Source organism: Athene cunicularia, unplaced genomic scaffold, assembly GCF_003259725.1.
Source record: "Athene cunicularia isolate RWA unplaced genomic scaffold, athCun1 SCF_1, whole genome shotgun sequence".
Taxonomy (NCBI): Eukaryota; Metazoa; Chordata; class Aves; order Strigiformes; family Strigidae; genus Athene; species Athene cunicularia.
In genome coordinates this window covers 1,559,238-1,573,651 of record NW_020799155.1, presented here as the reverse complement: position 1 = coordinate 1,573,651, position 14,414 = coordinate 1,559,238, and the positions used below count along the sequence as shown (strand labels likewise).

At 37.7% G+C, this 14,414-nt stretch overlaps 1 protein-coding gene across 4 annotated transcripts in view; it reads right to left on the bottom strand.

Moving 5' to 3' along the window:
* INPP4B (inositol polyphosphate-4-phosphatase type II B) overlaps positions 1-14,414 on the bottom strand; it is a 332,198-nt gene that overhangs the window by 124,935 nt on the left and 192,849 nt on the right. For all 4 annotated transcript variants that reach the window (XM_026866972.1, XM_026866970.1, XM_026866969.1 and 1 more), the window contains 2 exons: positions 7,343-7,393; positions 4,005-4,084 (listed from right to left, as the gene is read on the bottom strand). In XM_026866972.1, the coding sequence (XP_026722773.1) occupies positions 4,005-4,084; positions 7,343-7,393 (131 nt within the window). The remainder of the gene's footprint in view (positions 1-4,004; positions 4,085-7,342; positions 7,394-14,414) is intronic.

Below are 14,414 nucleotides of genomic sequence, written 5' to 3'. Positions count from 1 at the left end.
GTGGGGGGGTGGGGTGGGAACAGGTCTTTCTTTAATGGAGTCTTGGAGTTATTTTTTTGAACTTTCCAAAAATAACTATACTTTATCTTCTTTATTTAAAGGAAATAGGTTTGGTCCTGCCCAAGATTAATGAAAATAAGACAACTAAAAAAGAAAGAAGGTTGATAGACAAACGGATGTTGTCCAAGAGGTCAAGTACAGCCACACATTTAAAGAAAGTCTGTGTGGTACATGATTGACAGACATCCACAGGAACATTCTCTCCAATAATCTGTATAATTCATGCACTCCATCCTAGTTCTTGTTTTTGTATGGTTAGCTCCCTCCATCACTATGAAGTTCCTGCTTACAGAGGCCAAAGATTCCAAGTGATATTGATACTACCCTAGTTTTATATTAAAGTAGCCTTCTTACACTTTTGTACTGTCTACTAAGAGGAGTGTCTCAGACAGATGGGCTTTATTTTTACAGAGTGCACAGAAGAACTCTATTATCTTTTTCCTTTGCTGCTTCTTACATACAACTTACTGGAAATCATACCAAAATCACCCAAGCTAAAGAGGGCCTTCCTGGAAACAGGGCAAATACAGGGGAAGCCGCCAATGGAATTACTAATTGCTAGCCCTTTACAAAAGGCCATAGACCTCAACCAAGCAAAAAACCACATTAAACTGTTCTTAAAAGAAAGGCACGGCAAAGCAACCGTCTAAACTGAACTTAAAATGTAAATCAACTAAAAGAAAAAAAAAAAATCAGTATTATTTACTAAAATAGCTTTACAAAGAAAAACGATGTATGCTTGCTATTTTTTTTTTTCCAAATTGGATACACTGCAACAGATAGTCAATATTAAGAAATATTCTGGTATTGAATATGCCTTTTGTATTAATCAATAGCCCATTTTATCCTGTTCATCATCACAACCCTATAAGACATCTGGAAGCAAGTGACATTGCATTACCATTGCAAAATGAAACATTCAAGTCTACAGAAAGCTTTTCTGGTTTTATAAATTTCATATTGAAAAGTACAATCCCAAGTCTCTAGTAACTATATTCCTCTGCCAACATCTGTTGTGTACATTGTCAGCATTGAAGCTATTCTACAAATTGACCTGTTCAGGTTTGGATGACGGGATATAGGTGCACACATCTCTCAGCTATCGGTTTAGGGCACCTTTATAGAGAAGAAAGGACAATCAAAATAAAAACCTCTTTGTGTCCCTAACCACCATTAATGTACAACGGTGGGGAAAGGGAAAAAGCAGACCACAGTTTGTCAACAGTAAGGAATTGTAGATGTATGCCAGCCCTCCACAAAATAACTGAGAAAAATGCAAGAATATTCCTTTAAAAACACTTTTATATTGCTACATTGTACCTTAGAATGACAATGGCAAGGCATAACAGCAGCAAAAAACAGAGAAAAAGTAACCAGATTCTATAATCACAACAATATTTACAGGGCACACCACAGAGCTATTTCCGATCCTTAAATCTCTATTTCAGATTTAAGAAAAGAGTATCTCAATCACAGGCACTCCCTGGTAAACTCCCTTCCAAAGTGTATCGACAAGAACTAAATAGAATTGCATGCTCTGACAAGTCCCTTGGTATATCCCATATTCTCCTGAGGGTTACTAATATAATAGGGCAATTAGAAGACAGCAAGTTTAGATTACTAGACGGCTCTGGTTAAACTGCCACCAAAGAAACTTGGAACATTTCTACTAATTTTGTGTTGCTGAAGAGCCATAATCAGGTAACAGTCCCACATGTAAAAGGTTAGGATCTTTTTGGTTTAACAAACCAAAAAAATCCAACCAAACCCTACCATTTAATGTATCTGCAAATTAATTTGAATCGTTATAATATTTGTCTTCTAGTGTTAGCTGCACAGAGGACATACAAGTCTAAAAATATGGATTAAAAGCAAATCTGACGAGGCTTAGAGGTTCAGCTGAAACTAACCTGGCAAACTGACATCTATTGCTTATTAGTTATCATTCTGATCTTTCTGTTTACAAATGAGATGGATTAGATACTTAATTCTTTTCAAAGTTTCCTGAAACTTTACATTCTGTCAATTATTATGGTGAGAGGCATTCTTACAGATCAAGTTTTCAATATGTCAGAGGCAAAGTTTGTCAAAAGAAACTGAGACAATTTGAAATTGTGTAAGAACAGACTCTTCCAAATGCTAAGGTGGTATTTATTTATCCAGCCATACATTTCCACAGAGAGTAGTCAGTTCACATTTTGCCTGATCAGTTTTGTTTGTTAGAAAACAAAGTTATCTGCTTGTTAGGCATGGCATTTTCTGTGTTTGGGAGAAATTAAAATCAAGGCATTTTGTTAACTTTGCCCTGTGAACTACACATACATATGCAACTACTAGTGTTAGGAAGGCATGTGCAGTAATAAACCCAAAATACTTTAAGAAGTTTCCATTTCAAAAAGAACGTAAGTGTCCTTGAGATAGTGACAATACCACAACACTGCTGAATGGGTCGTAATTCAGGACAAATCCAGGCTGGCTTCATGTGCACATGATAAAGAATGTGACACAACTTTTCTACAGCACCTACATACAATATTCCAAGCAGAACATAGACCAGTGTCACAATTGTTCTAGTCACAGCCTCTTTAGTCCCAAAATTTTGCCTATGTGGAAACATGGTGAGTTTGGGCAGTTGCTGTGTGAAGCTTACCTGTGCTTACCCAGTAATCTCAAATAAGCCTCCACTGTGCTTGCAAAAATCAGTTCAACAAAAGCCCTGCACTATATAAAAGTCCAATGAATTCATTCTGAAAATCACCACCTAAAAGGTTTCCCCTAACCTTCAAAGAGTTTTGATTTGTATATCAATTCATCTTAAGCCATGCAAGTCAGTATCAGGCATGAAAACCAAACTCTTCTCTTCATTGAACAGCTTTAAGAAATATCTGTTCAGCCCAGCCCTAGTTTTTGAACACTGGCTCTGACTCTCCTACAGCTCTGTACCCTGTGTCACTGTAGTCCTACATCACCCCACCACCACCGCCATTTGATTTTGGCTGCATATAACTCTAAAACCCCAAAAGGAGTCTTTGAGAGTTCCTCTGCCAGCTTTTATGGTAACGTAAGAACGAGTTTAGGAGACTGCAAACAATTCCACGTGAGAGAAGCCTTAAGTCATTAGGTCCAACGTCTTTAAATATGCCTAGTAACCAAACCAGCAAACTGTACAGTGGTAATTCTTTAAACCATGCATATCAAATGAAATAGAGAACCTTATGTTCCTTTCTAAAGGAAACTTTGAAAGCACATCCCCTACTTCAAGTTCCCTGCAATTCTTCTATAAATTATCACACCAAAAAATTACTATCCTTTTCTAATCTGACACATGGAAAACTCCAGCTTAAAGAACTGGTATTTCATTTTGATGTTATGCATGATAGAAAATAGAAGCATTTCAAGTTGACATTTAATATACTGGAAATAATACAGAGTTTCAAAAACATGTCAAGCAGCAATCACAGAATCATTTAGATTAGAAAAGACCTTTAAGATCATCAAGTCCGACCATAAACCTAACACTGCCAAGTCCACCACTAAACAATGTCCCCAGGTACCACATCTACACATCTTTTAAATACCTTCAGGTATGGTGACTCAGCAATTTTCCTGGGCAGCTTTTTCCAACATTTTATAACCCTTTTGGTGAAGAAACTTTTTCTAATACCCAATCTAAGCCTTCTCTGTCACAACTTGAGGCCGTTTCCTCTCACCCTATCACTTGTTACTTGGGAGAAACCAACAACCACCTCGCTAAAACCTTTCAGGTAGTTGTAGAGAGTGTCTCCTCAGCCTCCTTTTCTCCAGATCAAACACCCCCAGTTCCCTCAGCTGCTCCTCACAGGACTTGTTCTCTAGATACTTCACCAGCTTCATTGTTCTTCTTTGGATGTGAAATGCCAGGGGTTATTAATTCAGCATGGTTTACAACAGAGGAAAGCACTTACTTGAGGGTAAGGGTCAACTGTTGCTCCTTTGACTTCACCAAGTCTCCTACTCTAAAAGTTGTACAGCCCAGGAAGCTTCGCTACAAAACAAAGTAAAAAGAAAAGATAACATCTCCATTAATTTTTTAAGTTTTGTTACTTTTTTTTTGGTCTCACACTTGGAAATCTTTCTTTTGTGCCTAGAAAAATATTACATTTTACTATAGTAGTTTGACACATTATCCAGCAGATTTCTTTTAATGCATCTGTAACATGATTATTGGTAAATTGTTAAACTCTGATTTTAAGGGCAAGAACCTTTCTCTTATTCATTAGGAACAGTCTGACAACCTGACAAAGTAACAGGCTATAAAATGTACAGCCACAGGAAAAATTTCATCCAGTACAAACGTTTGCATTTTGCATCTTCTTTCTATATTTCTTATTTCTGGATTACAAGAAATGCTAAGTTTTCAGTGCTTTACCAAAGTTGTTCTTGCTATGCTTTTTCCTCAGGCCTTAGGCACTACCATCTATATATTCCAAATATGAATGTATTTGATAAGAAAGTGTTTTTACATTGAGTTCACTGCAAGTTTATTAATAGAAATGTTATATTCCTTTAGTTTATGGCAGTGCTTGTAAGAACTTGTTTCCTTTATTTCCATTGTAAGATGGACCTATTCATTGCAGAACAAGTGCAAAGAAATGAGCTAATGAAAATAGAATGTCTGAAGTTAAATTAAGCTACACCACTATATCTTTTCCTTCTGTCAAAATCACCTTCACATGTCATCAAGAAAATAGTGCAGAGAGGAAAACAAATGCATCTTCTTTTGCATTTTAGTTATTTTTTAACCTCTGCTCATATACCACTGCACATGGCTAAAATCTCATTTGGTCACCTTGGCCAACAGTAGTATTCTTGCCCTGGGAACAATGGGGAAGAAAATAACAGTCTACAACCATCTTCCCGGCATTTAACTTTCAAATATACAACTTGATATCACTTGCTCTTAATCATAAGATTATGCTGAATTTTTGCAAGAAAGCAATAAGAAAGACAAAGTGTTTTTATTACATTGTAGTAATTTTACTCTACTGTTGGAATGGCAAATTCCAGGCTAAATTATATATGTTCTTGGACATGCAAATTAAAGAAGAATCAAGTTGCTCTGAGTCACACAGGCTGCACGTAGGGAGCAAATTTCCTATTCAGGGAAAAAGAGTAGAGAATTTATTGCTACTGAGAAGCGTAACTTCCTCTGGTGAAAAAATCCTGCAGCCTGCTTTCTAGTGTTTAAATGTTAACAGTAAAGCTCCATGCTAAGATAGGTTTTCTTGCATATAAAATATACAGTTCAAATCACAACTCTCTGTTTAGGTAAGCACCAACACTGCTCTCCAATTTGTTAAACTAAATAATCAGTTATGGCTCATTCCTATCAATGACAGAAGCCTAGATTTCCTGTGCTTTGGTTGGCACTTAAGAATCAAAGGAAAAAAGATGCAAGCTCAGTCTAGGAAAGGCTGAGAAAACAGTGGATTTGGGAAGTGCTGAACTGGAAGTAAGGAAGAAAAAAAAGCCTATAGAAAATACACGAAGAAAAATACCAGAGCCGTACAAGCAGAGATCATGGTTAGTTTTCACTGCCAAAATGGAACATGTACTTTTACAAGTATGTCCAGGTGTGACACATGGTGATGCACAGCCTTGCTGGAGTGAACACAGATCTGCCTTCTTTCAGATCCATCAACATGACAGCATTTCTTCACTAAAAGTCTATGGTGGCATGGTTAGCACAGTTTAATTATCATCTTACAAGAGTATACCTGTCTTGGTAAAATAAGAACGCATTCTGCAACACAGCACCTATACAGCAGCCATTCATTATTCAGGCATTTCATGGCAATTGGGTGCTTGCATTTGCAACCTTACCATTTGAAAAGAGGGAGAGGGATATTTGGAATGAAACTGATACAGGTTGGGTCACTTGGGGCTTCTTTCTGCAGCACAATAGAACTATAAATCCATTTAAGAACCCTGAGTCCTCATATGATCAGGGCTAAGAAGCAATTACACCGCGCTCTTTACAACCTAGGAGCTTTGGTCACTGTACCCACTAACCATCTCTGTCATATCTAGTTCTCCAGGGTCATGAAATTAAAGGTGAATAATTTTATGGGCCTAAAACAATTCTACTTATTTGTGTGTTTCATATTTTTCTATTTATTTGGAATAAAATTTGCTTTGCCTGACAATGCATTTCAAAGTTACTTGCAAAATAAAATAAAATTATGAATGATCCCATGACCCAAAGTAAGAGAGTTATACTAACATTCAAGGGGTCTAGTTTCAAACAATGCTGGAGAATACAGTTTTCATCCTGATTTAGATAAAAATAGTCTACCCTGGGGCCTGAACTGGCAGTCTACAAACCATTCTAACTTTGCACACATGACTTGGAGAGTAGGTTTTGAACAGAACTGCTGCTGTAATGCTAATTACAGAGTAACATTCCTCTGTAATTTTGTTAGTGGGGTACTTACAATTATAAATCTTAAGATATGTGCCTTGAATAGCTTGACAAATAATCTCAGCTAGCCAAAGAGAAAAGTCTCCCTAATAGCTACATGAAAAGTTAAAGCACATTGATTTTTTCACTAAGATTGAACTACAGATTTTTCAAACTCTAGCTAAAGTCCTGGAAACTATGCCAAGGAAGCCCTGGTAATGCAGGAAAGTCAACACCTTAGGCTAAAAATTTAAAAATCCAGTTATTTTAAATGTTTGCAGAGATAGTTCTGACACCTGCACCAGATGGTGTTTGGTCTTTTATTCAGTCTAGCAGGACCAACATTTCCCACCCCCATGAGGGGTCTATATTATCTGGGAGTTTCTAGCCTTCTCAGAACCAGAAATGACATCCCAATACCTTTCCCAAAAGTTCTACAGACCTACAGGGGAAAATAAGTCCTCCATATGTCACCTGTGACATTATTCTTAAAGTGAATGCAAAGTCAACTCCTACAGCAGAACTTTTTATACTCTGCCCATGAAAACCAGATGGCGACAGGCCATGCTCATTGAGGCAATGCAATTCCAAGCTCTCAATCTTACCCAGATTCCTTGTATGGCAGTAGCAGAAGTCTGGATAGTTGTGCTTGCCTCAGGATAATTTCAGTTGAAAAGGATTTTCAAGAAATACATGAATGGGATTACATCAATCACTGAGACTATTAGTCCTGCCTTGATGTTTTTATTCATTTAACCCGACTTCTGCTATTAAAAAAGCTTGCCAGCTCCCATTTAGCAGCTAGGCAAAACACCATTTCTCTTCATTGGAAAAATTGCTTACTCCAACATCTGCTCTTGCCTCCTTGTGATCAGGTAGGACACTGGTGCGGACCTGAGAGAGGAATAAAAAAAGCAAAGACAAACAAAACATTACATTTTGTTGTTACTTTCCAATAGGAATGAGAGAAGTGCTCATGCATTTTTTCCTCATACTTTCGACATTTTGGTGATAAATTTAAAGGGAGGTATATATATAATTTAATAACAATTAATTAATAATGTAATCAAAAGATCTGGTTCCTCTGGAGGAAGTCTCTCCCACTACACATTTTTCATTCTGAACTTTCCTGATTCTCTAAAGGCAGAAAGACTGTGCTCAATCATTCCTTTCCTAAAATCAGGTGCTTTGGCTCTAACTTGAATGCCAGAATTCTTCATCTAGACTGGTTATCTGGAACCAAAACTTTTGACCAGAAATGAAAGAACACAGTACATTAAAAAGTATTCTCCAAATAAGTACTTGCCTTTGCAGGCTGATGTACAACAGACATCCTGATCCCCAGTCTCAGTGTATGGCCCTGTCTCCTCCTACCACCTCCTGAGCATCTTTGAGGTGGCAGATCTTTGTTGGCATTCATAGAAGGGAAGTCCCTGTATTCTCCCCTACATGGGGCCTCCAGTTGTCCCTTTAATTTTCTGCTGGGTGGAGCTGCCATTAACACAACTACTTTCATTTCACAAGGAAAAGCATGGGACAACCTGATTTCCTCTTAATTCTATGTTTCCCAAAAGACAGTACAGGGTGGTGTGGGGTTTTTTTGTTTGTTTTTGTATTGGGTTTTTTTTGTGTGGTTTTTTTTGTTTGTTTTTTTTTTGGTGGGGGGGTGATTAGTGTCTATACAATTTTATTCTTGAATGTTACTTGAGAACAGAGAAGTGATTAAACAGTAAAAATGAGACAGAAGTAGTATAAGAAAGCCTCTGTAACACTGTCTCTAACATGGTTTGCCTGAGCCAAAATAGCCCATTGGATTAGCTTGCTGGTAAAAAGATGCCAGCTTCAGCAACACACAAGGGAGGTATGTACTGAGAATTCACATCTGTTCAATTACCTAGCCTAAATAACAGATATCCATTTACACACAGCCCCCCAAGGACAAATTTTTGGCTTGCTTTCAAAGTAAAACTCAAACTAATTTTGCAAATTTGTCAGCAAAAGACTTACTTTGTCCCATTCCCTCAAACGTGTCCAATTATTTTATTCTACTGCAACTTACAATATAAAAAATAAACCGTGCTTTAAAATAAAGACAATTTTACTTGTCTGTTTGTTATCCCAACTACAACATGTTGTTAGAAAGGGCCAACCACAGATCTACTGCAGAGACATGACAAAGTAGGACCATAGCTTTTCTCAGTCAGCTCTTATCCCTTTATTCTCTAGAGTAAGAACTATTTTTTTTTCTCACAAAAGCCTGAAGATAATAAAGAAATGCTATAATTAATTTAATGAAGGCCAGCATATTTTAGAAATCTGTGGGAGTCCTCATTTGGATGTAATTTTACATTTGGATTTTTTCCACTAATGTAACATTAGCAAGTCTGAGGCATTTGGCATGCTGCAGAACATTAGTACAAAATTTTCAACACAAAATTTGTATCTAAAATTTACCTGTAAATATTTAAAGTCCCAAATGAAAATAAGATAACTGATATTTCACCGTTGGTGATATCCATCTTATCCTTTTGGGGGCTGGGAAAATTGGGAAAATAACTTACAACAGATCTGTTTCTTAAAAGAAAGAAGGGGCATCGATGCCAGGCCAAAAATCCGATGTCATTTTAAGGTGTTAAAAATCTGTTCTATATCCTAGCCTCAAACAGGTAACATCTGGCCCAGTGCAGAAGTGAGGTATTTCCATTTTCTAATTATGATGGATATTTATTCAAGAAACATGAACAAATAACTTAAGAATGAACTTTCTTCTTCATCACTGATTTATAGGAAGATGCTTTTGTAACCCAGCAGCAGTTCAGCACGTACTTTAAAACATATGTAATTGGTTCTGCATGACACTAAGGTGTGCTTTAAAGCAAGAAGCACCCCGAGTATCTTTTATGCCTAATGAAATCAGCAGAATCATACACTTAGAATTATAGACTTTTTTTTTTTTTCTTTTTTTATGGATGAAGCCTAGTCCAAAAGAATTTATCTGTTTTTCTGAGTCAGAAAAACAGTGTAAAGGGATACCAAAACCTAAAAAACCTGAAGTATAAGCCTTCTAACATAACAAAACCACAATTTGTAATTTCAAATGGAGTTAAATAAGGGAAAAAAAAAAAATGTTGTATGTTTGCAGTTCCAAGTCCAATTTCATTAGTGTCACAATGAAAGGGGTAGAAAAAGCTTCAGTTTTCAGTTCAGCTACATAATTTTTTGTTTGTTTTAGCCACTTTATAACCAGCAGTCATAAAGCCAAATATACATAAATATTGTGTTTGGGGGACTGGCATTGGACTATTCTTCTCTTCTCTCGGAAATATTATTTCTTTTGAAAGTAAACTGGATTTTTTTATCCAAGTGTATGCAAGTATTTTTTTATTTAGAAACAGTTTAAAAATATTCAATAAAAAGAGAAGTCATATATGTGTATGTAAATACATCTATGGGAGCTATAGTCCGGTCACTGTCATGCTCCCTATTGATTGAGTTCCCAAATATTCTTGAATTCCCAGAATGCTGCAATTATTAGAGTCCTATTATGAGACATTCACATAATCCCAGGCAAACATCATTACAAACACAAAGTCAGACAGTTTGCAACCAAATATAAGAAATAAGAAACAACTCAGCTCTAGTCCCAGTCCAAAAAATTAAAGAGGAAAAGAGAGAGAAATACAAAGGATTTAAAAGAGCAAATATTGTCCTAGTATATTACCTGATTAAACAAACTGTTGTACTTTTTAAAACCTTGTCATAAACCAACTTTTCCCTAGCATCCCCAATAGTATGTTAAAACAACAACAAAATATAAATATAAACCAAAAAAAGGGCAGGTTTTAATCTCAAGTACCCAATATTCTGTTAGAATTTCAATTTTCTCATTATTAGCTCTAGATTTTCCTGAGCAAAAGTCAAAACTCTGACTGGTGAGTTTACTCAGAATGGGGGCAAGACTAGAACATCTCTGGAATAACGCACATTACAGCCTCACCTTCCCAGACAAGAGATGTACAAAGAGATCAAAAAAGTAAGCAAGAAAGACAGCTTGTAACCTAGGTCAAATGCAAAATGTTTACGACAAGAACTGATTCCAGTGATTTAGTTTGTAAAATAATACAGCTATCTTGTGTACACCCCAGCTTGTCACACCAGGAAGAACACTACTGCACTTGGGTGGATAGTCATGAGACATTCCACTGGGTGGATAGTCATGAGACATTCCATTTTCTCCAAATCTCATGAAGAGCAATACGCAGTGAGTAGCTATCCTTATACTTTCTAGTGCATTTATCACAGATATATCCAAGTGTCAAATTGCTCTAGGCATAAATGCTAAATTCAGCTTTAATTAACTGTCCTTTACCATAAGGCAGCTTTATATGATTAAAAAGAACACTTCTTTCAGTCGTTCATGGCAGTCGAAGCCACATCCACACACACTGTCAAAGTTCAGAAGACTGAATCATTATCATCACTGAAACTTTTGTGCCTGCTCTTAATTAAAGTCTTTCCATTTCAGTTTATGATCAAAGGCCATGCTCGGAAGGTACTTAAGTTTTACAAAGAAATAACGCTAGAACCTTTTCTCAGTTACTCTAGATTTAAGTCATCAAATCACCAGTGGCTTTCAATGACTTCCCAGTACTTATTGCCGTTGGCTGCCCAAATGCACTATATTCTGGCACCGCTGTTATATGCTCCTGGCATCTCACAATAACTAGATATAGACCGCATCAGGCAAAGCATAGGGTAAGAGAGACTACAGAAAACAGTCAGTGAAAAACTGACTTATACTCTTTCCATATAGCACCTTCCAGGAAGGCATTCACAATTTCACTCCCTCTGTATAGACCTGGCAGCTGTATAAGAACAAAACACACAGACAATTTTATGTAACCTGGAGGTACTCTGGGACAGTGACCATCTACACCTTTCTTTCCCCCACAGGCCCTTTTGCACAGAAAATGAGCACTGAACTCTGCTAGCAACCAGCACAACTCCCCAGACAGCTGCTATAGATAGCCAGTCCCCATCCCCCCCACCACCGCCTACCCACCAGCTATTCCACACCACCCATCAGCCAGGGAATAAATATATTTCTTGCAACTTTTCAGTCAAAGAAGTTGTAGCTTCATGTGTGTGTGCTGGGATGAGCTGAAAATGCTGAAATTGTTACTAGGTTCTGCAACAATGTCAATCAGCTTTTACAGAATAGATTCCATACTTGCAGCAAATTCATTTTTAAAAGATATTGATGAGACTCTGTACATTTACATCTATTTGTTTTCACCTAATAGATTAACAGTTTGCTAAAAAGTTCAATCAACATAGTGTAGTCAGCAAAGTAAAACACTTCCATCAATAATTTGTTTGCTCACTGGATGGAGGATAATGGTAATACACTCGTTTTCTAACCATTAAGTGCATAATCATTTCTAAGAGTCGATATAAAGCAAAAAAGAAGATCTTTTTCCCAATAGGCATGCATGTGGTATTGCAGGCTTTACAGTTCCAGTAGAAAAGTTGCTATGCAAAACACTAACAAATGTTAAACTTAAATTAAAGATGAAAACAAGTAAAGGGAACATAAGCTGTATCAACTTTACTGCATCTCTTTTGCAGTGGTATAATATATATAATGTTTATTATATATTTGAAAAGTATTAAAATATAATTTTTAATATCTATATTTCCCTACTATATATGTGCCCCTGTAATTTGCTATATACCAAGTGACAGTTTTAGCTGTTTATTTATCTGAAAGGGTCAAATAGAAGGGCATGCATAGCTGCATATGGTTGGATATTCTTTATAGGCAGTGCTTGATTCTCTTGCAGAGTGTGGAGTCACAATCATTCGTTTGTGCTGCACTGAGACAGTGTGATAACTCCAAGCACTTTTCAAGAAATAATATGAGGATAATAGAAAATACGAACTTCTCAGTCTCAGAATCATCATAAACTGCTTTTCTGTCCAACTTCCCTACAGCTGAATATCTTTCTTTTCTCTCTGTGTAGGCTGCATATTTGTATGCTGGACTGAGTTTGCGTGGCAAGGTTTTGGTAGCAAGGGGGGGTTACAGGGGTGGCTTCTGTGAGAAGCTGCCAGAAGCTTCCCCAGTGTCTGCTGGAGCCAACGCCAACCGGCTCCAAGACGGACCCACCACTGGCCAAGGCCGAGCCCATCAGCGATGGTGGTAGCACCTCTAGGGTAATGTATTTAAGAGGAAAAAACCCCAAGACTGCATAATGGCAACGCAGCTGGTGAAAGGAGTGAGAATATGTGAGAGCAACCACTGTGCAGACCCCAAGGCCAGTGCCGAAGGAGGGGAGGAGGAGCTCCAGGCCCGGAGCAGAGATTCCCCTGCAGCCCGTGGGGCAGCCCGTGGTGAGGCAGCTGTGCCCTGCACCCACGGAGGTTGTGATGGAGCAGAGACCCACCTGCAGCCCGGGGAGGAACCCCTACAGCCCAGAGCTCTACTACCTTGCACTGTGCCTCTACGCAAAATGATGCTGACTGTATCCACACAAGGGACCACTGTTGCTCAGATTCTAGGAGGCTACAGCTTGGGTCTGGGACACCACTCAGCATGGCTTACAGCTTCAGCTGCTGATGCTCAGTCTGCAAATCACCAAGCATTGCTAAGAAGTGACTGTACTGAAGATGTGCTAGGAGGTTAATGTTCTTTCTCCTGTTAATGGTCTTTCCCTCACAAAGCACTAAGATCACATAACAAAACATCTTCCCCAGTATGCTCCAGTAATCAAATAGACAAAGCTGAAAAATCACACATTTGAAACAAAATTATAACAACCTCCCTATATCTAGGTCTATTCTCTTCCACAGCTATTCATATGATAAATAAATAATCCTTCGAGGAAAAATCCTAATTTTGATTAATCTCTTGGAGTCAACATAAATATGAAAAAGCTGCCAAATCTATCCATATAAATCTAAATAATCTTGAATATGTTTTCAGTGTATGAAGTGAAAAAACGGAAGAAACTGTTTATTTACCTTGTTAATGTAATACACAGCATGAGCAACTAGAATATTTATTTTTTTTTTAAACCTATATGAAACCGCTTTTTTCCACTGAGAAAGATCCGTCAAGTGTAAGGTTATGTGAAACATTAAAAGTGACAAAGAAAAATGGTCTCAGTAAATTAGAGATAATTAACATCTGAGTCTTAGCATCATTAAAAATAGATGCTCTTCTGCTACTAGTAATTAATTTGCTCTTTATTGAAACTTGGGGTTTGAAAACTGCCAGTATCAACTGCTGCAATACACTGCTTTTCAGGGTGAAGAAAAAGCCCGTGTATTGCTGTACCCAGACAACTCTCGGGTACAAGTTGATGTAGACCTGTGCTGCAAAACGTTGTTTTGCATGAAGAGATCATCACCAGTCCCCCTTGCGAAGAGCTGCTAGCAAAAGATGACCTTCGCGCTGCTGTTTCAGTGCATCCAGTTTGCACCCATGGAAAAACACCTATGAGTGATGGTTCAAGTGTTGCAGGGATCTGAAACACCATCCCTTCTCAGCTGCAACACATCTAGACATGGCAGGGAAGCAACACAGTCCCCCACAGGGTGCTCAGTGCTGACTGACAGAGGCAGCATCGCATTGCTGGTTGGTTGATTATTAGTCAACCTTTATTTTTTTAAAAGAGGTTGAATTTTTTCAATCATTATAATGACCACTGGTAGTGAGATAATTAAATGCAGGCTTTTCCCTCCATCTCTGAGGTTTTTTGAACAAAGCCCAACCCTGTGAAGAAACACTCTGCAGTCTTATATAGGTACCGAATATTCTAGGTATTTCCTCAGTTTTATGTAATATAGCATCATATTTGAAGTCTTTAATCATTGCGATCAGCCAGTAGGCCACTTGCTCTTTCCCTCCCCC